The following is a 27,167-nucleotide window of genomic DNA, read 5'->3' on the forward strand; positions in this document are numbered from 1 at the left end:
CCTCAGTGCTAGGAAGGGTCTCTGCACCTCTCCACCTGAGGTGCTTTCTGCCTTTTTACATCTGTGCCTTTCTAGCATAGGACTCGACTGTCTTGTCCCATGGTGTTGTGTTGGGTGCTCAGTGAACCTTCACCCCACTTCAATACCATGACTCAAAATAAGAGGCTATCTTTAACATGGGGATACATAAAATCTATAAACACCTTTTCTCTGCCCAGCCCCAACCTCTCAAAAATGGAATTTCAGTCATGCTTCCATCCTGCTTTTTGTCAGTGCAGTTACTGCTGGAACAAACATCCTCAGCCCAAATTCAACAGCCTTTTCTGCACCAAAACTCTGGTTGGCTTGGGTGGCGATATCACCTGCCCAGTCCTCCTAGAACTGTCCTTGGAGCACTGGCCACACAACTATGAAGAGTGGCTTTCATAGGCAGGAGTGGGAATGTCAACCAAAAGCAAGTTTGAAGAAGTGTGACGAATTCACCCAGAATCACAGCCCAGCATAATTAAGCAGCATTCTTATTCACGTCATCTCCTGGATCTGGCATAGGTTTTATTATAGCCATTATGAAGACAGATATTACTTTTGGATTGACTCACTTGATGGGTTGATCAGCACTTTATTGTAGCCTCCAGTTATAGCACTTTTTATGGCATCCAGAAGAACTTAACCATTAGCACACTATTAGGAAGCACACTGGCAGCTGATTAAGTTGCTGAAGGTCAAAGACATTTTTCTTAATTGCTCCATGTGTGCTCTCTCCTCCTCCCCCTCCAACGGAGCTGGAGGGAGATCGTTCTGTTTTAATAATAAAGTCACAGAGGCATACCTCGTATTTGCCATCAAATCTCCAGGGAAAGGGTTATTCACCATTTAGGATCTTGTCTAAACTGTTATGGTCTTCCTACTGAAATGAAGTCTTGGAGATTTTCATATCATGTATTGTAAACTACCACCCTCCCTTCCCCCCTCCCTCCCCCCCCCCCCAAAAAAAAAAAACCAAAGCCATCAGGGTGACTTATTGAATTGGTTAACACATATTGCAAATAATGTTGTATTAGGGTCATAAAAAAAATAAAATGAATGTATGGATATGCTGAAGGGAGCTCTCTATCTTTGGGAGGGAAGCGAATATGATTTTCTAGCCTCTGGTCGACTCTCACAGCTCCCAGGTATATTGCCAGGAAATCTTGTCGAAGACAAGAGATCCTGGAGTTTGTAAAAGACTGTTAGATCAGCCTTCTTATTCTTGCCTTTGGAATGCAGCACTTTGGGTGTTTTCCCATTGATTCAGAAAGGCAGGCTGCTCAGCAAGGTGTTTGTATCCTGTCCTCCAGACTGCAACAACTACACACGAAGCGGTACTTTCAGTGCGTTCCAGATGCACTACAGGAATGACTATTTCCAGCAGAGACACTTCAAGAGAGCCAGTGGGATCCTTCTCACCCCTTCACAAACACAACTGGAGAAATGATTTGTTTTAATCAGAAAACAAGCAGTTTCTCCCTCTGTGTTCCCTGTCCCAGCAGTGTGCACCCACTGGGATCTCAGCATGAGAAGGAGAGGACATCCCTTCACTGCACTGCTTCCAAACCCGTTGGAGCCAGAGCAGAGCCATGAGTCCAGAGAGCAGCTGCTGGCCTCATGCTCCTGAGGAGGCTGCACCTGAAGCCTTCAGCTCCCGTCTCACACAGCCTGTTGCTGAGGTTGCTCACACCTCCCATGTCTCACCAAGCTCCTTGTGGGATTAAGGATATACTTACCTGGAGCTTATTGGCAGGGTGAGGCATGAGCTGGTATTCATTACCCGCTACAGCTAACAACTACTGTTTTAAACTATGTGATTACTTAATCTGACTGTGCCCATTTAAATTTTCTGCTTCAGCTTCTACCCTCTCCCAGGACTCCAGGTCTCACCTGAGATGAGAAACTAAAATCACCAGAAGTTATTTCTTTGCTAAACTCCACCTGCAAAACCTCAATGGACCTGGAAACCTCCCAGATTTCAGGCTCAGCCAGACATTTAGCTGCTCATGGAGCCTCATCTTTCAGCTCTGGACTTGTCTGACCCAACTGAGGTCACTAAACCGGCAGAAACCTCTTTCCTGGCTTCTTCTGAGTTGGATTTCTCCCAGCCCAATTTGCTCTCCAAGGCTTAGTCTAGCATCAGAGCCAGTCTAGCCAAGGCGCCAACGGGGGATGAGGACAGAGGGGTGCTGGGATGACCTGCTGCGGGTTGTTAGGTTGACCTAGCAGCTTCAGGAAGACCCTCCTTCAAGGAGGGTCTGCAAAACCATCTCTCCTTGAAGGACAGCCTGATGGAGCAGCGCTGAGCAGAGGAACACGCGGCTTTCTTTTGACATGGGAGTGGCTGTAAGGTTGCTTCAAAGGTCTTGAGGAAGTCGGATGGGGAGAGGCACTCAGTTACTCATCCGTGAGCGGGTGTGAGGTGGAGAAAAGGATTTCAAACAGGCTCAGAGGCAGCAAAATGCGCCTGCTGAGTGTCAGAGGAACGTGTGACAGATGGGAGTGTGCTTAACCCAACGGTTTCATGCTGGCACTGCCTGCCTCAGCCTCTCTGCCTCCTGCTTGCCTACCAACTCCCTCCTAGAGGACGTGATGCAGGGTTAAATTTGGGACCTAATGGGAGGGATTTCAGTGTTTTATACTTCACTGTTGCCTGGATCAGACAAGACGGGGCAATGGAAATTTCAGCCACAGAGAGCTGGAGGTGTCAGGGGAAAAGACTTAAATATGGAAAGACAAAGGCTTGAAACCCCACCAGAGGGATCTCTTTCAGCCTTGAGCCTGAGTTAAAACTGAACCAGAGCAAATCTGTGCTTGTGGAATCCACGAATTAACCCCTTCACCAGTAGCTTTGCACCATCTTGGAAGCTGTGACTCTTCCTGCTGCTGCTTCTGTGGTGGGAAGTCCTCATCTGGGGGCACAGAGCTATGGTCAGTTACTATGACATCTACACCTAGGCAACACATTCAAAAGATCCCATGGCTTTCCTCATCCCGTGGTGCTGGGAGACCCCAAAGAAGCTGTAGGATACAGCTGACCACAGAGAATTCAGCAGCCTGTGGCAGAAGGCATGAATTACAGAACTGACAGCCACGGTGAATCTGCTTTTTCCTCCCCCAGTCTGCTCAATATGACCAGTCAAGTCAATAACCTTCACACCCAAGGATACTGGAGCAAGAGGCAAGATCTGGAATCTTTAAACGCAGAAGCTTAATCAAGCCCTCCGTTTGCTGGGCCACAACTGCCCAGTGCCATGTGCCATGTTCTGTCTTAGTCCGAAAGGTGCAAGCCGGATGACAGGGATGTACCATGGCCTATCCAGCTGGAGACCCTGAACACCACTTTTGGTGGAGGAGGACGCTGAGGAGCTTGTTTCATTTAACTACCTTATTCTAAGTTTGGCATTACAGCACATTTGCTCACTGGAGGTGTTTCACGGAGAGAAGAACTTTTGCAGAATACCTGCCTCGGTGCATCGTAGCTTTGGCTTTACTCACATGCAGAATTGTCTGATTAATAGAGTAAATAGCATAGATAGCTACCCGGCTGCTGGGAAGTCTATACTGCTGGGCCATACTGCAGTATCCATAGAGCCACTGGTCTTGTAGCTCAGGACAGAGATGCTGAAAGCAAAGACATGGGAACCAGCTTTTGGCCCATAGGAAAGCATCACCCATCACCCATTACCGTCTCTTTGGACCTCCTGTTCTACCCTGGGTCATATTTCATAAGACCAGCTCTTCTACAGGGAGATCCAAACCAAAACAGGGCAAAGTTTAAAAATGCTGGGTAGGAAAATCTTCTAGTAGAGCAGATACCTGCTATGGACAGCCTCTGCTTTCCATGTATGCATCAAAGACTGGCAGAGACCTTGGACAGGCGTGTATCCAAATACATTTCACCCAAAGCATCTTTCTGTTTTTATGTCAACCCATCTCCCAGACAAAACTTATCAGTTCAACAAATGTGAGATATAAATAAAAGGAAAAAAAAAAAGCCTAACCTGATGAGGACATAACTGTTCCACAGAGCAAAAGAAAAGCCAGCTGTCTGTAGGACGCTATAAGGGCTTTTCTTCAGGAACTCGTGCTGCAGAAAAAAAATGCCAGTCACATGTAGGGCACAAGGGTTCCTCTTTTACGGGAATTATCAATTAGAGGATGAACTGCTGAATTGAAAGGCTGTGTCTTAGGAAAGTTACCCCATTACTTATATTTAAAACTGGCTTTGGAAGTTGCTTGCTTTCCTGGATTTTTCTATATTTTTTTTTAATTCTGTTCTCTCCTGTATGAGAATTTATAAAATATGTCTCCTGCAACACATTTCAACTAATCTTTATCACTGAATTCAATAACCTCAGAATAAACAGTCCGCTCTTCTCTTTTCACCCTAATTAAGATGCTTTTAAATGTCTCTCCTTGCTTCTGCCCTTGGGTGATACTTAATTAGCTCTTGTAATTAAAACCATACCCAGAGGATGGGGCTCTGCACAGACGTTGGGGTTGGTACAGGCAATGCCATGGGGTTCCTGCCAGGCTCCAATGATCCCTCGACACTCAGTGCCACACCTGAGGGGCCTGATATAAGATCCTAGCCAGGAGCTCTACTGAGTTTTGTGATCAGGGCCTTGGGGGACTCTTCCGGATGCTTGGCCCCTGGTACTTTTGTTCTGCATTTTCAGAAATGTTGACACCCAGTATTTCCTGCTGGAAAACTCACCAGTGAGTTCAAACCTTCCCCAGGTGAATGTGGACAGCCTGCCCTGAAAGACTTTCCATCATTCAGTCCTGTGTGAATTTTTTTTCTCTGTTCATTGACCTTAGGCAGGAAAACGACAACAACAACAACAGCAAAAGCATTGAATGGATTAGTCCAAATTTTCTCACTCCTTCTTCAGATGTCTTGCTTCTAGCCCAGATGCAAGAAGGGCTGGAGAGCACATCCCATGGCCACAGCTCCAGCAAATGCGATGCTCCTCTGGCACTGTTTCCCTGGCGGCTGTCAGGGCTTGGGCAGGGATGGCTTTGTCCTCCACCAGCAGGGGAAGGCAAATGCTTCCAGGCCAACTAAGGTCACCAAAATAAGTGACTCAGTCCTATGACTTAAGAAAGACAAACAAAAGGCTAGGCCCAAGACTGGCTCAGTAGACATTCCAGATGGTGTGGAAATACTTCCTGGGAAATGAATGAATGTCCAGTAGCCCTCAGCTTCCTCATTCGTATCACCTGGAATCAGCCCAAGCAGGTCACTCTGAAAATCAGCCCAAACACACACCTCAGATATTATACACAGGAAATTTAGGCCTGTTTCTGTGTTTCAGGGCACCTTTTTTCCCCTTTTGTCCCATTTGTCATGGCACTTGAAGTCATGGAAACATCTGAAAGAATCAGATTTTTGCATGCCCTGACACCAAGTCACAAGGTGGAGGCTTGGCCATGGGATGTGCGGTCCTGCCAAAGAAGGTGGTCAGGAGGAAAGGACGGGGCTGTAGCTTTCTAAACTACTATTTCCAGAAAACCATAGAAACCCCCAAAAAACTATGTAAGTGGTGGGTATGCAGCAAGCACAGTGTTAGCTATTATGCTAATGTGTTTGTTGTTGGTGGTGTTTTTTTATTTCCTTCTCACAGCTGCACCATGAAATTCACGGAGTTAACTACACCAGAATAATCTATGATGTGGTCTTCATGCACAGCTTTAACTGGATGATGGCCTTTTAACTATACTTTAAAAAAGAAAGCAAACAAACAAAAACACTAAAAAGACAAAGGATTGGAAAAAAAAAAGAGAGAAAAAAAAACACACCCACAATTCAGATCTAAAAGTTGGTGAGACAGAGAGGCTGTGATGCTGACAGCCACAGCCAGACCTGCTAAAGTGATTTGAGGCAAAGGATTCCACCACGAGAAAACATTAACTAGATCTTTTAGCATAAGGATTCAAGCTGCTCTCAGCACCCACAGCCCTAAGCACACCAGGCTCAGGATCATTTCACATCTATATTCCCATCTGGAGCGGAACAAGGCATTTCTTTTAAGTAAAGGGATTTTTAAGTTAGATGAAAGGACTTGCAGAGAACAAAATTTCTTCAGGACCATTCACAAGAATGCACAGCATCCGCTTTCTCCCCCAGCTCTGCTGTCCCATCCTCTGTAACGGTGCTTTTGTCCATTTGTGATTTTTTTGTTATTGTTTTTCATTCACCACCACCCAACCATCAGATAAGAAAGAAAAATCATATTGAGTTTTGTCATTATTTATTACAAATTAAACTTTGCAAATTACCATCTAAAAATCAATAGATTTAAATAAATATACAGATGTCAGGATGCTACATATGGCAGGTGTGCAATCAGTCACTTAAAGATGAGACATTATGCACATAAGGAGATATACATAGTACTTTACAGCAGTAGTTTTATTTTAAATTACTAGGCTCACATTAAACCATGTGCAAAGTTTCCTTTGGAACAAACCCTTTCAGGATTTTTTAAATTTTTTTTTCCAAATGACTCAAACCTTCAGAAGGTCAAATAGAAAAAAGTTTCACTGCAGCTTTGGGGACCAAATGATTAGCCTGTTGTTTCATTTACAATACAATCAATTGGTCTCGTTTTGCTCCCCTCTCTAGGGCTTAAAGCAAAATCAAGGAAGTATTTTGTATGTCCAATGGGACTACACTTGCAACAACCACAGATTTTGGTCCATCACCAACTTCAAGCAGTCTTTTTAAATGCTCATGTGTAATACTGGACTGGGCAGCAAGGGGGACCCAACAGTGGATCCAGGACAGTAATTATTTATCTGCACTAACCAGATGACAGTTGCAGCCACAATTTATAACAGAAGTTAATCTGCCCAGGCAAGCAAAAGTGCATTTGCAATACAGTTCCAGAGCCTTGAGACTGTTTGCCTAGAGTATGGGTTTCTAGGTTCTGGGCTCAGTGTTAATTCCAAATTATTCCTTCCCTCCTCCGAGCCAGCATCACAGTGCTGCCCTGGGGAAGCATCCATAATTTTGGCATGGGTTTAAGTCCAACCCTTTCTTCTAAAGCCGTGCAGACAGTGCTATGTTCTCTTCCTACTGATCCTTTTCTCCTTGTTAATCCCACCTGGCTGCCTCTTGCCTATTCTGGTTACACTTCTCATCGTGACATGCTATCCATATACTGGTTATTTGTTATATAGGGTCTGACTCAGAAACCTGATCTAAGCAAAGCAGCAAGCAAGCCTTTGCGTGCCATTTCCCCACCACCCATCTTCTCTGCCCCAAGCCCTTCCTTTCAGGCAGAGCTGAAAGCAAGCTGGGATATGGGGTGAAGAGCTGGAGGAGCTCTGCCCCACTAAGAGTACATCCCAGTGAATGAGCCAGGTTCACAGCACGGACCCCACCCAGACCAGCAGCTCATCTCTGCCTCGGACCCTCCCTCCCCAGGGCTCCACGGGGCTCCATGCACAGGGCTCTTGCATGGCAGGGCCAGAAGCTGCCAATGAAATTTGGTTCTGCGTGAGCCTCCCCCCCAGACGCCGCTCTGCTGGTGGCAGGGGCCGTGCTTGGGTTTGGTGCAAGCTCCAGTGGAAGCAAGCTATCATCCGCCTGAAGAGCCACTGTAGGATGGCCCTTCAGTGAACTTCTCAGCCAAAGAATGCCACTGACCACCCAGTTGGCTTTCAGGCTTCGAGATGATATACCTTTTTATATAAACTGGGAGCTGTTTTACCATGGGAGTCTCATTCATATGCACATTGCACTGTCTGAGAAGAGAAAAAAGTGCAAAGGTGGGCCCAGAGGCAGGCCACGCTGGAAGCAGCTTACGCCCATCTACCAGACCATGTCTGAAGGGGGCCAAGCTGGAACCATGCTCAAATTTGGTCCAAAGGCAGGGCAGACCAGGCCAGTGATACGGGCGTTCGGTGCTGCCAGGTCCAGACTGCCCAGAGCTGTTTGGTTTGGAAGTGATTTGACCTCCCAGAGTGGGCTGACCGCCTGCCTAGGACTCCAGTGCAGAGTTAAGCAAGTACTCTACCAGTAAGACCCTTGCCTGATCCAAAAAGGCACAATTCAGCTCCATGACACATCTATGACTGTATAGAGAGACACTGATTTCCCTTTATGACAGTCTCTGGAGTGCATGCAGTACTCGTTCACGCAACAGCAGCATGGAGACTTCCACTTCTTCCCCCCTCTGCTCATGGCCTTTCCTTCAGCTCTAACTACCAACAGCGGAGTTAGCGGCACCCACAGGACTCCAGATTCTTCTGGCGAACTTGGTTTGCACCTGTTCCTTATCTCTTCTTCTTCCAGATGCTTTTCTTCCAAGGCAAAACTGTTGGCTGAGCGTTCCTCTGAGAATAGCGCTGCTGCTTGCTGAACTGCAGGCTGGAAACAGCAAGATCCCTGTGAGCAGAAGAGACAAGAGGTTCATTCTCCAGTCCATTTTCCCAATTCTCAGCAACAGGCTATATTATGCTTTTTGCCAACCAGTCGGTATTTTTTTTGTTGTTGTTTCTGTTTTTTGTTTTTGTGGGTCAGAAGAAGGGGGAAAGAAAAGTGGAAATTTCTAGCTGCAGCTGTATTAAGCCACAGCCCAATACCCCTTTTTTCAGCTGGGATGGCCCAGCTGGGGCTTTCCCAGATCTGCCTTTCAAATATTGTTCCCATTGCATCTGATTTAACTGCCACCAATGGAACAATCCACCTTGAATTTACCAGCACCCTTTAATTCCTTTACACTTCTGGAATCCATGATCTCTTCCAGCACTGAGTTCCACAGTTCAGTGATGGGATGTAAGAAGAGCTTTGATCTGAAGCTGCTACTCAATAAACCATTTTCTTATGGGATGACATACCTCTCTCTCTTCTTATACACCACCCATCCCTTATCAGAGGAACTTCCTACTCCAATCAAGAATTATATTATGGAGTATTCCTCTAGTGTGGGAGGAGGCAAAAAAATAAAAAATAAAAAAGGTTCCCTCAGCTGTTAGCCTTCAGTTCTACACAGCAGAAATGGTCAAGTCCGCTAATTTAAAGGGAGGGAGGAGGGGGAAGCCAAGTAAAATCCAAGTAGCAACTACTGGGGTCGTAGCCCCAGATTTTCAAGCACTTATGAGATAAATTCAGAGTGGGTTTAAATGGCACGCTTACCTGAGAGCTCTCAGCAGGCCGTGAGGGGAAGGCTTCCTATCATCGCTTTGCGGAGCCTTCATCGATGCTCCAGAGCTTGCTGGGAGCTTCAGACTCTGGCGGTACCTAAGGAGCAAGAAGAGATGTGTAAGCCACAGGCATGCAGCCATGCTACAGCAGGGACAGGGGGAATGCTGCTCTAACGTCATCAGTGACAGCCTAAGACAGCTCCATGCATATTTTTGAAGGGTTAATTGCAGCTATTTGAGTTATTTATAGCTCACTTTTACTGCTATCCTCTTTTGTCAGACCTTGCTCAATTCATCGTCATGTTTAATGACTGGGGGTTTCAACTATTGCTTTGATAAGAAATTAATGACATCTCTACAATAACTTCGCTCCTCCCCCCCCCACTCCCACAGAGGATGCACTCTATACTGCTGGCTGCAGTGAGACCAGTGAGAGTGTGCACGATAGACACAGCATGCTACAGAAGGTATTTGACTTCGAGTCCCAGCTCAGAGGAGACAGTGGCATCCCAAAGCAGCTTCACGCCCCCGACTCGCCCCTCTCCCAGCGTGCTGCCAGCGTCTCCCTTCCCACCAGCACACCCAGCACTTCCTCAGCTTGCTGGCACCAGGAGGGATGGAGTAACATTGCTTCATATCAGCTAGTAAAGAGACTATTGTACAACAAAAACACCCTGGTGACACTTTGCCAGGGCTTCTTGGGAGGGGTATGAAAGCCACTAGACAAGTTCCAGCTGTTTGCAAAGAGCTGCAGGGAGGCAGGAGAGCTCCTGTAGCTCCAACCTTCAGCCGCCCGTTTGCACCCTCGCTGAGCAGCCCCCAGGAGCATCCCCAGGACCCCCTCAACTCACCCGGGTTTCGGCTGGCAGAAGTTGGTACAGATGCTGTCCCTCGAGTGCGAGCACTCGCACCTGCTGAGCGACCTCTTGCGCCGCCTTGGCGGGCTTCCCAAGCCATAGGGAGCGGTGTGTCTGTTGAAAACAAGAGAAATCAGCTACGCAACTAACTTTTTATTAGCCACCAGGTTTATAACGTAGTCTTGGGTGGCAGCCAAGCCAACATCATGATAATAAAAGACTCATCTATAGACATAAGGTGAAAAGGCCACTGATAATTTAAAGCCTTTAAACTCCAGCTCCTCTCCCACCTACTGTTTACCCTACCCCTCCCAAGGAGATTGCTGTGCCAGCGTGTGCTGGGTTGCAAGTGGCATTTTCTCTCCTTGCTGCAGCACCCGAGCGCCTGCACAAGGGCTGCTGCACGGGCTGGGCTGGGCGAGCTGGCAGACGATTAGGGTGATGAAGAGCACGAGGAGCGCGGCTGCCTCAGCTCACCAGCCACTCCGGCAGCGAGTGGCCAATTTCTCAAGCATGGAGAAGTCAAGGCTGTCCCTCTCCCAGAAGTTTTTTACGCACAGGACATAGTACAAATCAAGATGTCTTGGAGCCATAACAGGTTCTTCTGCTCACAGCGTGCTTTCAGAGCTGTTAGCATGTGTGCATTCCCACTCCATCTCTGATCACAATCTACCCTCCCAGAGGGTTTAGGATTGGCAGTGATTGAAACTATTCACCGAGCAAGCAGTGAGTTGTAATTGCACGTTAGCAAGCATGATTATAACCACACCTGAGTACATGTGTTTTGCTACAAAGCGTTGGCCATTGGTCTGAAACTGCACAGAAAGCTGCTTTAGCATTCTTGAGGGCAGGACTTGGCAGCCACGGGACTTTAGTGCCAACCCACCACTGTCTCATTAACAATGCTGGCAGGCAGCAGGCAGGGTTACAGTTTGCGAGAGGGTAAAGTAACTTATCTGTCTTGCAGTTATAACATCTTGGTATTGCTTTTGCCTTGCAGAGGTACAAATCTCAAATAAAGATAAAGCCATGGGGAGGCAGCGCCCTGTGCTTTCATCCCCCTCGCCTGTGGGTTATGCTGAAACTCCTGAGCAGAAGCACAGCTTGTCCCTTTCCACAAGTTGGGAAGGGCTGAACTCACAATGCTCTGCAGTGCAGGTGCTGCAAGAACCTCACGGGGCTGGGACCCTTTCTCACCCTCCTCTAACCAAAGCCCATCCTGGATCAGAAAGCCCCGTCACTCATCCACAGAGCCATCCCCCCAAAAAGAACTATTCGCAGACTTACCCAGGTGTGTTGACCCAGATAATATCCAGGTGACAGAAGTAAATGCACTCTTTATCCAGCCAGCTGTTGCACGAACATCGCTTGGTCCTCAGGTGCGCTGTGCTGGCCGCGGCGAGGTGGGACTCCAGAGGAGGCTGGCCCATACCTGCAGCAGGAGGAGGAAGGGATGAGTTGCCGGCTTGGTGTGGAGCACCGGAGCACCCGTTGCAATTACACCTCTGCAATTACACCCCCGGCAAGCATTAGGGCGATTTCAATATGCAAGCAAGAGGTGCAGCCCGGCTGCTCGGGCTCACCGAGGACTTGCATAACCCCGGCAGCTGGGGCGCAGCGGAGCCGCCACGCAAAGCCCCCCACGGAGCACCCTCCTGCCCCGCTCCCCATCCCAGGCTCACCATCTTCCAGAAGGATGCAGAGGGCGAGCGCCAGCAGCACGGCACCGGCGGGGTGGCTGGGCATGGCCGCGGGACTCGCAGGAATGGGCTGAGCTGGCAGGAGAGAGACTTGGAGGATTTCTAAATTATTTTTTTTTTTTTTCCTCCGAATTTTTTTTTTTTTTCTCCCCCCTTCTGTTTTTCCCCTGTCCTCCTGCCCCACGCTGCTTCTCCCGGAGCCGCCGCGACGCGTCTGGAGGCAGCGGGCTCCCGGCAGGTGCTTTATAGCCCCGCCGCCGCCGCGTCACGGCCGCGCTCCGCCCCGCCGCGTGAAACGGCCGCGGGGGAACGCAGCGGGACCCGGGCACGCGTGGGGGGGGCGGGGGGGGGGCGGTGGCGGCCCCCGGGGCCGCCCTCGTCCACCTCCCGCCCCGCTCCAACCCCCCCCTCGGCACGCCGCCAGCCCCGCCGCTCCCCCCCCCAGCTGCCAGAAACACGCGTGGGCCGCCCCGTCCCGAGGGGCAGCGTGGGGATGGGGACGGTGCGGGGCGAATCCCCACGCGGGGAGACGGCGGGGGCTGCTTGATGCGTGGGTACGGCGCGTGCAGGCGGCTGCGCGCAGGTTTTTCCCCCCCGTGGGGGGCGCCCCGAGTGGGGTTTGCTGCTGCCCACGCTGCCGGCAGCAGTACGGGCGGGCCGCAGTGTGCAGCCGCGGCCGGCAGATGGAGCGGGAGGGGTGCGCGCAGCGCCGTGGGAGCCCGCCGCTCCCTGCCCCACGCGTGGGGCTGCCCCCGGCCGTGTCCCCGCAGAGGGTCACCCTCGTTCCTGCAGCTCCGCGTTGCTCCTCCTCCGGGCACGGCCAAAAAAAAAAAAAACAAATGCCCCAAACCCCAAAATCTAAGTGCAAAGGCAGAAATCAGCAGGCTAAACTGCTCCGCACGGGAAGGCTGATTGAACCCGGGTACAGTAAGCGTAATTCAAGCCAAGTAAACGTCAGGTTAAATTGTTACTCCATTTAGTAAGGTACATCTCTTAAATGAAATTTACAGTCTCTGCTTTCCTTCTCACTCTTTTTTTACCAAATCAGTTTAAAGTCTTTTGCTGGGTTGAGCAATTAGGACTGTCTGCAGTAAAACTGCCTGACTGCTGCCTGATTTTGCTTTAACATCAGTAACAGCATACTCAACACTACCTGCACGCTTTTAGAATTCGAAGGATGTAAAATATACCAGGCAACTCCTGGAGTGCATGAGGAGCCAGGTAAAGCCGCTTTGTCTTGCCCATCAGGTGCTTCGTGCAGGGGTAGGGAACTGTCCTCCAGAAGAGCGCTGGGTGCTGACCACAGCAGGGATGGGAGCAGCTCCCAGGCACCGCGCGTCCCCTGGGGCCATCGCTCCGGCTCAGAGAGACAGCTCCTGGCCTCACAGATCCTGAGCACATCTTGGGAGTGGAGCCCGCCTAAGAGCACAAGCTGGTTAGAAAAGCCAAAAACAAAACAAAAGAACAAAAAAAACCTACTACTGTGCTTGACTTTCTCAAGGCTTCTTAGGAAAGGGAGTGTATTTTTATCTGTTTGCTATGAACTATTTAGGTTTTTATTACACTGTTGTCATGAAAAGATACAAGCTGATGTGAATTACAGTGATTCAGTGTGAGGTCTAATGCACAGTGGAGGAGTGGAAAGAAAAATGCAGTGAGCCAGGATGTGGAAACCTGATTTCACCTGAGCAATAGCTTCTGCTCACTGCATCTCATGGCAATAAAATGGGTTACGATTGCATTCCTGCTAGCAATGACGAGAGGTTTTAACATTCACCCTGACCAAGCAGCAGGGTGAATCCCTCTCTGTATTCATGGAAATGAACACAAAAGTTGTGTGCTGGGGAAAATCCATAGTGGAATCAAAATAATATGCTCGGGGGAAATTGTTGCTCTATTCACCAAACAGCTCTGATCCTGATGGCACATGGGAACATAGATACAGCAGAGAGCTCCATTTATTGAGTGGGGATGAAGTGAGGGGGGCACTGGAGGCCCGGAAAGATGAAAAACATACAGCTGGGGATGCAGCTATAATAGCAATGTAGAAGAAACATTAGACAATCAGGAATAATGAGAAGTTTAAAGAAAAAAAAAATGAGAAAAAGTTGTAACTGATAAAATAACACTTCTGTGTGAGCAGCAAACAAGCAGAAGCAAAAGGAGGGAAGATTTTGACCTCTGTACCAATGCAACAATAATTCTAAAGACAATAGGGAAGTATAATAGCAGTGTTACCTGTTACAGCCCATATTCCAGCTGTGCCAAGTTTCAGACTTATGTCTGAGTTTAGATACTAGATGACATTCCAGATGCCAATTCAGTGATTTAATAAATCTGCCCTGGCTCCAGTTTCTGTGATCCTCATTCTGGTCACTGCAGGATGAAAGAAGATATTCTCGACGTGGGGAAGGTAACACAGCAGTAATTACCCACACAGAGGTAACACAGAGGCTGGGGAATGAATTACATCATTTTGCTTGAAGAAGGGGCACTTTCTTAGAAAGGGTGCTACCAGTCATTTTCACAAAGCACGAGGCAGAGCCATGGTTATATGCCTTTCCAGGATTCATTTACTGAAAGGATCAGCAGAGAACTTCTTTGCATGAAAACTTCTCATTCCTCTGGGACGGAAGAAGAGTTCTAAGTTAACCTGAGGTTTTGGAGATCTGGGTTCAAGGTATTTCCTTTACCAGACTCCTTTTGTGTCCATAGCTTTGTCAATTAGCCTACATTTCCAAGAAGCACGTGAAGGCACTTGTATCTGTAAAGCTCTTACGCTGTGTTACTAGAAGAAGACAAGTGCTGGGTTATCTGCTAGGTATCTGCCTTTAATGCCAGGTACAAAAATAACTTTACAAACCAGGCCTTTCATCCAAGATCTCTCACTTGTTTTGTTCATCTCTCATAAATCCCAAGAGCGATTTACACTGCTGCAGAAAATGAAGCAAATATTACACCCTCTTGTTCATATATGCTTACTGAATGGAGTTTGAACTCATTTTTTTCTCCAGGAAATACCCTACTGTGTTGAGCAGGCACAAACCTGACCATCATATGTATGGATGTTTGGCACCAGTGCTTCAAAGATCTTAAAGGATGTGGAGTTATGGACGAAGATGCTTGTGAGAGGCATGCAGGAGCCTTACAGAGGTGGGATTGGGATTGCATTGACCAGGACAGTTTTGAACTGACTGTGCTCTGACAGCTTTGTACAGGACTACAGAATTTCCATGTAATAAACGATGACTTTTACAAAGCAGTTTTCCTGTAGGCTTGCAGAGAACACCTTCTAGGCATAAGGCAAAACAGCTGTTTCAGCATCAACCATCCCCTCAGATTATTACCCTGGTATGTAACTACCATTTCAAGAGCAGCTCCTCGTTTTAGGCCAAGCATTCGATTCCCCTTCGTACCATGGGCTGGGAGGTTCAGCCTCGACCAAGAGCGGTGGTTCTCCCTGTCCTCCTGGCCACAGAGAAGCTGCTTCTGTGACTGTCCCTGCACCCCTGACAAAGAGCAGGGGACACGGTTTCCCAGGGCCAACACTCCTGGCATTATCACCACGCTAAAACTGCTAAGGAAAACAACAGGCTGGAGCAGAGGGACGGGTCCGGGCTACACAAACAAGGCTTCCAAAGAAGGAACAAAGCCGTACACAGGGTCTCAAATGCCAAAGATGGGCTTTGCCTCCTGCAGTTATTTTTTCCCTTTTGTTTCTGACTGTAGGAATACATTGTTCACTTCATTGTGAAGAGTTCCAGGCAGACATGACGAAAGGGACAAAACAGCTCAAGAAAAGAGACGTCCCGTGCAGCATTCATGAAATGCGCTGTTTGGAAACCAGGAACGAGCAAACAGGAAAGCGCTTTAACCATTGAGAAGACGGGATCCCGGTGTGTTTTTGGCACCGGCGGGAACAATGGGGTGATGTCACAAGCCAGAATTCCCCACGGTGGGTGGAAGCCCAGCAAATAATCATAATTCTTGTCCTGGGACATTAGTAAAATTTTTCCACAGTTTGTCATCCCCCACTGAGTCTCTGTTAGGAAGTATAGGAAGGCGACATTGTCAAGTAAGGTTTCCTCTGGAAGAGTTGTGTCCCCTCCTCCCCCCATCAGCACATGATTTTTTATAAATCGCAGCTTTCTGGTGACTACAAGGAATTTCATTAGAGCAACACTGATGTTCGGAGGCTGAGGACTGAGCTGTCTGAACAATATATTTCACCCTATGAAGAAGGGTGCATGTGAGGGTCTGGATACTTGTAAGGGCAAAGTGGCAGAAGCATCATTTGCTAACCAGGACTTTAAGCCGACAAAGCATTGCTACGGAGCTTTGTCCTTATAGTTTGAAAAGTGCTGAGAATGGCAAGGAACTTAGGTGACCCCATCCTCTCCAAACATTAGGGTCTGGAGAATTTCAGCCTAGTTTAAGGCTATCGAATGGCATGAGTAATACTAGGGCATCCTCCGTATCCTAACCTCACTTTTTTATTTTGGCTTCAAGTCAATGGACAGTGACCTGGAATGTGCTCCAAGCACCCAGGCATTTTCTGAAGCAGCTCTTGAACTCCCCCTGGCTCCTTTCTTTGGACAGGGACTAGTCCCATGCTGAGACTGGGGTAGCCAAGCAATCCTTGCAGGCACTGACAAATTTCAGTCACTGACAAATTTCGGTCATTGTTTAGCTATTACTGAAAATCCACGCAGCTCCCACCTGTCCAAAATCTGTTCTGCAAGAGCCTGGTCAGCCTCTGTGTGGATCACACCAACTCTAGGTTGTCGCTTTCCTTTTTTTTATTTTTTTTTTTTTTGAACTTTGGTGTGAGTACAAGGGAGAGAAAGGACTGCCTAGCTGTGCTGGACATGGGATTACTTTTTCAACAGCAAAAAGGACTTGAATGACTGTAAATCAGTCATGAAATGGCAACCTTACAGAAAAGAAGCTTTAAGACCCGAGCGCCTGCATGGTTTACTAATAGATTTGTCCCTGTTCTATGTCGGTGGTTTGCATTATCAACGCCTGAATAGAACACGAGGGGTTGTTTACCACAGTCCCATTTTCTAGATATTTGTGTGTTTTCCCCATCCTTGGACTTTCCAGAGAAATCCTTTGTCCCTCGCAGACATGGAGAGAGGCAGCCTGGACCCAGGCATTGGGTCTGCCTTTGGAAACTGTGAGATCTGTCCTGCTGCCCCCATCTCTCCACACCACAAGGTGGGCAGAAATCCCCCCAGGAAGGTGAAGGGAGGAGGAGAGGTCAGCCAGGAGGATGGATGATGCTGCCTCAATCCTTCCCAGTGAGGTGGGAAGGGGGCAAGGAGCAGCAGCTGGGCAGGCTTTGCATTGACCAGGAGAGGAGTAGCATCGCCCAGAAGGTGTCTGTCCCTGTGGCAGTGCTGACCCCTGGGCATGAAGGAATTATCTCAGACCTTTCCTGCATGTAGAGGAGACAAAGCCACTAGCTTTGCTCTGCAGGGAGCACTTTCCTGATACTTTTTTTTTTTTTTTTTCTGCCACTTTTCCTACCACTTTTCCAGCTGAGTTTAAATTTACAGCTGTCTTGAGTGGCTATGAGATAGCACAGGGAGAGGGCAGGCATCAAATAAAAACATGCTGCCTTTCCTCAGTACTTCTCCACTTTAACTAGAGGTCTCAGGAGTCATTTAAAGAGGGCAAGTCTGGTATCACTGGGGCTATGGCCATGATGGGTCTGCCTTGGCAAGTCTGTCAGGCAAGAGGAGGCCCCTGAGGCACTGCAATTCAGGAAGCTGCTAATGAAAATGTAAGGGCAAGATTGCCTCTAGGAACAGTCTGAATCAGTTCCTGGAAGGGACTAGCTAAATTGGTGATATTGTGAATATGGCAATGTGTGATTAACTTTGGAAAGCACATTCAGCCTCGTATATTGAGACTCTCCTAGTACATCAGGCTCAGATGAGACCTACAGCAGGTGCTGACAATGCCCTATTCCTTGCAGCAGGACTCGTCCACCTTCCCCTTCAGCATCTCCTTCTCGTACTGCCACAGCCACAGATCTGATCTAGTCTTGTTTTCCCATTGTTATTTTAAAGTCGTAATAAATGTTCTGCTGCTGACACTTTTTTCTATGTGAGCTCTTGCAGAGAGATGCACTAGTAAAAACTTGCAGTTCTCCCACACCGAGAAATTTTCTGTACTTTTCAGCATGGTTTACTCCTTCTTTCAAAAACGTAGGGACCCATCATATTCCTTCCTCACTTCCTGGGAAGCAAAAGCATGTTCACCCTTTTTCTGTGGATGGAAAAGCTGTGCCAAAGGGGAACATTTGCAGGTAAGATTTTTTTTTTATGGAGTTAAATTGAATGACAATTGCAAATCTGTCCTGTGTGCCTGTCTGATTACATACCTTCTCTGCCCAAAGGGCAAGAAAAGAAAAGCACAGTGTGTGTTTAGACAGCCCATGGAGACATTCCTTGTACGTTGGGTGTTCATTGGAACACTTTAATATGGATGTCTGCGTTTACTCCACCCTGATGGTTGAACTCCTTCAGATTTTCAGAATGATGAGTGACCTGGAATTTATAATTACAATAGGTGTAATGCAATTAATCACCACCTCAGAGCTGTCTTCTATCGCTAACTGCTTTATGATATCAATCCTTTGCAGCCAGTGCAAGAGAACAGCTTGTGTAACATAGCTACTTCCAGCTGAGACAAGTTCAATGGGGTTCCTACCACCCGGAGAGGTGCAAAGATCCCTTTCTGCTCCTCTGCAACAGCTGCTTTCTGCAAATGCCAAGGAGTTCCAGGTTGCAGATAGCAATATATGTGGTGAGCCGTACCAGCAGATGACATATATGCTTGAAGTCCTCCTTAAGCACCTAGTTTCTATTTAGCCAGCACCTTATATCCATTCCGCATCTTGCTTTCTGGTTTGTTTTCTGGGAAGATAAATGGGGTAAGCATTTCTGCTCCTGATGCTGCAAAACTCAGTCACAGACAGAAGCTAATATAAGAGAGTAAGGCAGAAGTTAAATATAGGTTGAAGAAAAACAAAGAAAACAGAGAAGATCTAAGTATATGCCCTTTAAACCTCAGCACAGGTATATGTGGTTAATTATTAATTATTGATATGGTTTATTGATGTATTGATGTATTGATTTGTGCCACCTGGAGGACAGATCCCATTGTTCTGAACAATGTATAAACCCATGGCTGTACCTGAAGAGTTTGCAGAGATTTTTCCAAGGAGAAGAGCAGATGCTGGAACACTGACAAGTTTGAATGCTTAGAGTATCTGAGTTTTCCCTCCACGCTATGAGCAGAATAAAAAAAAAATCAAGCTTTTGAATAGGACAATTTGTTACATTTAGTAAAATCATTTCAGCTCTCTGTCTTGCAATTTGTTTCAAAACGATTGAAATAATTTCATTTTATTTACTCAGAAGGGTTCAATATTGTAATGGAAACATTTTGTCCTGTGAAAATGCAAAATTTCTATCAGACTTGCAACTTTTTCAGACACCTTGTTTTTAAAAGAAATAAGAAATGTTTGGATTGAAAAAATACTAACATTTCCAGCAAACTAAGAAGGTCATAATTTCCATCCAGCTCCATTTGCAATTTTGGTAGGAGATGAGAGACTCCAGTCTGCAGAAGCAGATCATTTAGGGAAGGAAACAACGAAAGTTTTACAAGAAATTTTAATTAAAGTAGGAATAATTAGGTGCTGAGGAATCACAACACAAACTTGGCAAGGGATCAGTCTATGCTAGCAGTGTCTTTTTGCTGTATGTCTCTGCCCTTGGACAGATGTAACCATAATTTCAGTTACTGGTTAACCAGCTTGCCATGAAACTTCAATTCTTAGAGGCTGGTTTATATTATAACTATTGGTATCTGACTGTAAGTCCAGAGGGATCAGAGCTAAGGGTTGCAACTTGATTTTCTACTTCACTAGGAATTCTGCAATTTTCTATTCCAGTACAAAAAGGTGTAAAACTATGAGGAATTTCATATAAAGCAGAATTTTGAAAAGTGATCTTAGGTCAGGTCTCAAAAGGTATTATTCTGAGCAAATACTTACAATTGTTTCGTCTGAAAAATAATTCTAGTATACTGAAAAAAAAATCACTTTGAAAAGTAAATTTAAACAGAACAGAAAAATAACCCATTTCAAAACTGTAGAAATGAGATACTGCAAATTCATAATGATGATTAATTTTGTCAGTTTTGTTGTTAATTTGGTGTTTTCAGTACAACCAATATATTTGTAAATGATGTTTAACAATGTGTTGGTCACTGTTTGTGTTTGTTATTCATCCAAAATAACTGTATTTCTAAATCTCACTTTGTTTCTATGTCCCAATAGAAAAATGGTGGAGAAGAGAAGAAAGAAGGAAATCTTCTCCTTTTTTCTTACCACTCATTGTTTTGTCTATTTATTCTAAAAACTCCTTGGCTGTTTGTGACGGGTCTGAGCTCCCTGACCCCAGCTCAGAGACCAGGTCTCCAACGGGTGCTGCTGAGCAGGGAGCAGTGTTGCCATTGAGCGGTTTTGCTGTGAAGGCCATGCATTAGTTATGTCTGATGTGTTGGCTCTTGGATGCCACAAGACATATCCTTTGTCACTGGAGATAATGGGAGGTCCAGGGGAAAACAAGGCAGATGAGCAGCAAAGGAGGTGAAAGGACTCGGCTCCCCCGGAGAAGTTTCTATTTTTATCTCAGATTCCTCAAAATAGCCTCTGCGGTGTTTACGGGGTGGTTTTCTCTGGTGTGAATCATGCGGAGCTGCGTGCTCCTCCTGCTCAGCATTGCCACAGTCCATGGGGTCTCTCCAGATGATGGAGGAACTCGGCACGGAGAGGGATGGGGGATGAGAGGGTTTTACGGTGCTGAGAGGAAGGATGCCCAAAACCTTCGTAGGAGCTTCCAGGCAACCTCCTATGAAAATCCCTCTCTTCAGCCACTGAGGCTCCATCGTGCTGCCAGTGAGCAAGACCAAACCTGCCTCCCACCCTGGGCACAGCCTGCACCCCACCACCACCTCCACAGAGGGACGTAGCCTGAGGAGGTAGCAAGAAATTCACTAGTCCCTGGGGTGGTCACTGCCTCACTTTTGGGGGCTTTTAGTAAAGTATGGTCTAGGCACTTTCACTGGAAACCATTGAACAAGGCAGCAAAGTGTCCTGAGCCATGTCTCCAAACAGGTTGTCCACAAACCCCGGTAACCTCTGAACTCCCCTCCACCTGGCCAGGCTTTGCTCCTCCGTGCTCCCACACACCAGAGCCTCAGCAAGCCCCATCCTTCCACCACTGCCTTCCCTTCCCCTCTCATAGGAGCAGCTCTGCCTCCTGCATGGTCAATCCCTCTCGCTGTTTTCTTCAGAGGGCTCTGTTTTAGTTTGGCTCAGCCATAAAGCAGACGCAGTTCTCACTGCCCTCCCGCAGACCTACATTTCCAAGTCCCTTCATTTTCCTCTCTGCAGTAATCCTCATCTGCCTGACACCAAAGCTGTTAAGCTCAATAAATTGATGACTATAAGGAACTCCAAATCAGCTACATTGGAAAACTGTGTTCAGTACCATTTTTCTTCTGCAAGCTTCCTCCAGGGCCCTGGGAAATGTGAAAACATAGGTCTGAAAATTTTAGGCATTTTTCTGTCAGCATGGTAAGACCAAAAACTTTTAGAAATATAAGCTGAATGTTCAGAAGTGCTTTTGTCTCAGACTGCAAATCTGCAAAGTGCTGCTCTCACAATCGTTAATTGTGAATGGTCTCCAAAAGTTCAGTAGAAGAACTGATTAGGCTTTTCTCACAATAGATGAGATCCTTCAAGAGGTTCCCTCCCTTCTCACCGTATCCAGTCAGCTCACTGTTCAGACACTTGCTTTCAAGCCTCTACTTTAAGCACTATCAACTTAGTTGTACAAAATAGAAGGGAAGATTTGAAAAAGCCCATCCCAGGTAACCTCATTGTCTCTTACCAAGAGGGGTCTGTGCTCAAGAGCCACAGCATAAAATAGGTAAAGTGGTTATTCACACTTGGCCTCTCCCACAGCCCAGGGAAGTGCTGTAACCACTGGGCTTGGAGTCTACTAGTACACACACATGTCTGAGGGCTCGTCTCTGCTGTCTTTTGTGTGGGTTTGGCAGGCTCTGCAAATGCCTAATGGATCAGGTCTTGCCAACAAAACAGAAAGTGGGGAACGCCTAGTTTAAGAGTCTCTCTAGGGCTTGTGCACAAGCAGCTCACCATGTCCAAAGAGCTAAATCCAGAGGGGATTAAGTGCTCAAGCCTAGCATGTAGGCATCCTTGAGAAACCTAAAACCTCAGCTGCTACCTAACACTGTAGGTGCTTTAGGTGCCTAGGTGCTGACGTTCCTCCAAAGGAGTGCACACGAAACTGTCTACACCCCAGGCCTTTAAACACTCAAATTTCTGCTGCTGCACGGCAGACATCCTACACGAGGTACGTGCACATCCCCATGGCATAAACATTCTCCACCGTACTCAGAATGTTCTCCTCTTTCCTAAAACAACAGAGTTGTCCCCGTTGTTTTATGACATTTTGGAAAGGAATTCAGCAATACACTGAAGGACACATAACAGAACAGGGACAAACACTGATAACACTGGCAGAGTGGCAAATAGGGTGGGTGTTTGATAGCTCCCCAAATGCAGACTTCCACCCTCTGCTTAATGATAGGAAAAGTGTAGACAGGATATCCCTGCAGGGTGTCTCTTCAGGAGAGTTGTTGGCAAAATGTGTGTTTCTCTATACGCGGTGAGCAAAGGTGCTTTGAGCCAGAAGGATTTTTTATTGTGTAAGAGAACAAAACAAGAAAGAACAAAAGTAGTTTTCATTAGAGAAGCGTGTGTGTGCGCGTGCATGCGCTCCCTCTGTAATAATCTGTAACGAAGTGAACATAAATTGGCTGCCTGGGTCTCTAAATAGCAGTCATTTGAAATCTAACATCGCTGTAGACATTAACAGTCATAACACATACAGAGCTCCATACATGACAGCACTCATTTGTTTCCAAATGCTTTCAGCTGAAAGAGTAGAAGGCTGGTGTTTGCAGGTGTAATGTCAGGTTGGGTGATTGTGGGGACAAACTGGTCCCCACAGGGTCAGGCACTAAGGAGAAGTCAGGCTTGTGAGGGAAGCATGAGAAACACAGAAAAATACGTAGGAAGAAGTTGTTGTTCGTAGGAGGCCATGCATGGCTGGACACCAAACTGAAGGTGAGTGGGTGTTATCACACCTTAGAGCTGATTTCTGGAGGAGAGATGAGAACACCTTCCCCTTTGTAGTCCCACCAGAGGGTGAGAGTATTGAAATTCAAAGCCGAGGACCTCCACTGGAATGGCATGTGCAGGACACCTTGTCCCTGGAGTCAGCTAGAGCTTTATGCCTTGTGAAAACAAGGGGAAAAGTTGAGCACAGAGAGGAGTAATGATGTGTGTTACTACTGTGCTTCAGAATCCAAGATGTTTCCTAAGTCAAGAAGGGCCCAAGAATCTGAACAGTCTGACTCTACCCAAAAGACTATCCACAGCATCAAAATGACTGAAGAGTTTGGTTAATGCTGGGTTCAATCAAGAGGCAGGGAGCCAGAATGCCTGGCCATCGGAGGGGGCCTGTCATTGCACTCCAAACCCACGTCCTTCTGAAGTACTGGACACACAAGAATCAAAACATTTGAAGTTGTCTGTTGCCTTCAAAGATTTGTCCATTGTGCAAAGTTAAAAAGTTTGAGAAAAGCTTTTCCAACTCAGCTTTGACCTGGCTTGGTACGAAAAGCACAGAAGGTCAGCTTTGCCTTTCAGTGGTAGCAATGCAACTTCGAGCACAGCTCTGGGTGCTCTCACCACACTCTCAGCAGAACCCAATTCTGTTACCTGTGCAAAGGAAGCAGAAAAGGAGTCCATCAAGAACTTACCCTGATAAGTTATGAGCCAAGAGAGGGGCTGTTAAGTGCCTTGGAGACACAGCTCTGTCTCAATCATCCTCTGCCCTGCTTTTGCAGTTGTTCAGTTCACCATGTTTTTAGGCTCAAACCTTTGTAATTCAGTGCCAGCGAGACAGGCTGCTGTGCACAGCTAATTGCACGCAGCAGCAGATGCCTCATTGTGCTATGGTTGTCTGGACATGATATAGCAAAGCCTTGGTCTAGCTATGTCAGAGGGATGAACAGGCCCAGAAATACTAAGAAGATGATCTGCCCTAGGTTAACGACATAATGAGAGAGGTGTGAAAATTATGAGTTGTGGCAGCCCTGGGAGGCATCTTATTTATCTACGTGGTGACAGATGCCACCTAAGGAAGGGGTACATGTGCTACAGACAGATGATGTAACACAAATCTTAGCTAACATTAGGCACTTTTAACAATAACTATTCAGATGACAGTTCATGGAGAGCACACATTCCTGCAGGCAGAGAAACTGCAACCGGGAGCGTACCCCACCCAGCTCCGCAAAGCAACCCTAAGGCACAAACCTACACAGGCACAAAGGCTTGCCTGCGAAGGGCATGTTGCACCCAGCCCTTCAATGTTTCATGGTGCTTTGTGTCCTGGGCTGTTCCGAAGGTGATTGCACCCAGAAGCTGCAGGCACAATGTCACTTTTGAAGGTACTTCCTCCATGGCCATGTCACGGCAAGATAAAACTAGGTGGGAAAGAAGGCAAGAAGTTCTAAGGGGGCATAAAGGTGCCCCCCGCAGCCCTTCAAACCAAGGGTTATGAGTGACTGTCCCTGAGCTCATGGGTCATGACTTCTGTGGCCATGGAGATGTTATGTTGTTAATGTCCTACATCACCATGGTTTTAGACCAACATCTTCTGGATCTGGTCATCATCAGGTGTAACCAGGAGCATTTCAGATCCTCAAAAGAGCTACCCTGTGCAAGCAGAAAAGGTGCTCGGGCTGAGGTACAGTGCTGTTTTGTGGGATTCTGGTTTGCTTCAGAAATGCATCAGCATGATAGCAAATCTTACAAAAGTCCTTAAAACCCCAGGCTCTGGATTATGACGATGCTGTGGGAATCTCAGCTTGCATGGTCTGAAAGGAGGTTTCTTTGTGTAGCTGTAAAGTAAAACTGGAAAACAAAAATCCTGACTCAAGAAAAACAAACAAACAAAAAAAAAAAAAAACAAGACAAAACAAACAAAATACACTAACTATGCATATAGTCTTCTTCCATTATTTTGCAGAAGGGGCAGGGAACACAGCCTGTATAAGCTGATGACCTGACTATTGTCCAGAGGAGCACCTGAGATTGCTGCAGTGATGCTACTTAGGAGTCACCTCTGCAGAAAAACCCACTCTACTCATTATGAAGCAGGAGTAGATTATGGGGACATTATGGGGACATTCATGTCCAGCCTGCAACCCCACTGCTGTGCTGCTGTCATGATTGCTGCCTGCCTTCACCTGGGCTGGAACTGGGCAGTCATGCGGTAGATCTGGAGGAGCTCCCTGCACAGTAGCACCATTCCAACATGATGCTTTGCAGCACGTAGGGTGAAAAGGGACGTGGGATGCTTTCACGGCACCACATTCCTCAAGTGCCAAGGAGCAAATACCTCCATGTGGTCAATCTAAAAAAAATTGGTTTTAATCCACTGAGATGCCAGCTTAGTTTGGCCTTGACATAAGTGCTGAGAGAGGATAAAAGCTCCTGGGAGGACAGGCCAGATGGGAGGATTATCTCCATTGTTTTGGGAAAGGCTCTGACTTTACAAACATTCACTCACAGAAATGAACAAAAACATCTTTTGCGGTAAGTGCTGCCTGCACTGAGCTTTCTCCCCAGCTCGCTGATATGCAAATCTCACCACACGCAGCTGGGCTGGAGCTTTGCGGTTGGCAACCTTTCTGTACCAATTTTGGTAATAGCTTTCTACGTGACTGGGGTATGACTAAGCAGAAAGGAATTAGTGGGGACTCTTTGTTCTTGAAGCTCAGCCGAAATATGAACGTGCTGGCCTGACAAAACCGGCTCTTTGCATAAAGAAAATAAAGAGGTCTGGAAGGTTAATGAGTGACATAATCAGCTCTCTGGGAAATGCACATAGGCAAGGAATGAAAACAATGTGCAACAGAGATAATTGATTACCCACAGTGTTGCGCTCACCTATGGCAGCATAGATTCCCCTGCATGCTGACTAAAGAGAGCTCACAGGGGCCGGTGATGAGGCAAGGACTGCAAAGGGCTCATCTGGGATCCTCAGAACTTCTGTCATGCTTGGCGGAGGAGGAAGGCTGGCTCTGAAGGTGTGCTTCTGCAAATGGGCTGCTGAGGTGCAAAGTCTGACAGAAGGGAAGTGTGCAGGAGGAGTGGGGAACGTTGTATCCTTCTTCCACCCTGTTATTCTCTGCTGTTAAGGTTGGAATAGATGTAAATTCCCCTTCTGGTTACCAAGTGTTTAACTGAGTCTTCGAAGCTCTCAGTTACTTCCAAAAGCTGGAAAATAGCTCTTCACAAAGGCCTGTCCAAAACAAGTCCTTGCTGCATACTTGAAATAAATGGTGCATGTACCTACTTTCAAGGCCGAGCTGTGCCTCTGGGAGAGGAACGTTCCTTACAGCCTTCCTGCATCCCTGTGGTCATGAGCAGCAGGACTTGAGACACACTCTCCACTTCCCTGGTGGCTGTGTCTGAGCAGTCCTCAGCCCCTCAGCTCCATGGCAGGAGCCAACCACCTAAATGTGTGCCATTACAATGCCCAGAGGTCACAGAGACTAAGTCACACCATTGACCTGCCTTAGGGAGGATCCCAAAATATCCCTGTGTGGTGACAAGGAAGTAGAAGGAATATGACCTGGCACCAATATGGGAAGCCAGATTAAACCACTGAGCTGTCAAACAAGCTATGGAAAAGACCTTATGACTCACTTTGGTTCAACTAATTATAGACAAGTGTTTCTGTGTCATCTACCTGACATAATGCTGATAGTAATGACCAGATGAATGACTGATATGTGAGCATATCTTCTACCTAGATTCTGAGATGAAATCCTGCACATCACTCCCTAGAGGCCTGCTGAGTGTAGGAAAATCGTAGAAAAAAGGGCATGACCTTCCAGGCCAGTTTCCTATAACAATGAACCAAACCCTCTGGGGGCTTCAGCCAGGCAGCCCCATTGCACATGGAGCCTCCCATCCCACTCTGTGGAGACTGTCAAAGATCAAGAAGCCCATGGAAGCTATTTTAACCTAAACATTCCAAGAGAAAGTGAATACACTGGCAGGAACAATACCTATGCAAGGGCCAGGGCAATCTCAGTGAATCACGGAAGACACAGGCCTGTGACTGTGGGAAGGATTTTTCTCCATTGCTGTGCAATGGGCAACACACATGGACATGAAGAGTCATGTCCCTGCAGCAGTGAGTGCCAGGGCGGCTGGAAGGAAGGACACCATTGTTAT

At 47.0% G+C, this 27,167-nt stretch overlaps 1 protein-coding gene across 1 annotated transcript; it reads right to left on the reverse strand.

Annotated features, from left to right (window-relative positions):
* Positions 1–6,267: 6,267 nt before the first annotated feature.
* On the reverse strand, positions 6,268–11,962 carry EDN2 (endothelin 2). Its single transcript, XM_083809813.1, has 5 exons — positions 11,723–11,962; positions 11,328–11,472; positions 10,035–10,154; positions 9,176–9,280; positions 6,268–8,425 (listed from the first exon to the last, which is right to left on the reverse strand). The coding sequence occupies exons 1-5, from the start codon at positions 11,784–11,786 to the stop codon at positions 8,314–8,316; spliced, it is 546 nt and encodes a 181-aa protein (XP_083665939.1). The 5' UTR covers positions 11,787–11,962; the 3' UTR covers positions 6,268–8,313.
* Between the last annotated feature and the right edge of the window lie 15,205 nt (positions 11,963–27,167).

This window comes from Anser anser, assembly GCF_964211835.1.
Source record: "Anser anser genome assembly, chromosome: 24".
In the NCBI taxonomy this organism is placed as follows: domain Eukaryota; kingdom Metazoa; phylum Chordata; class Aves; order Anseriformes; family Anatidae; genus Anser; species Anser anser.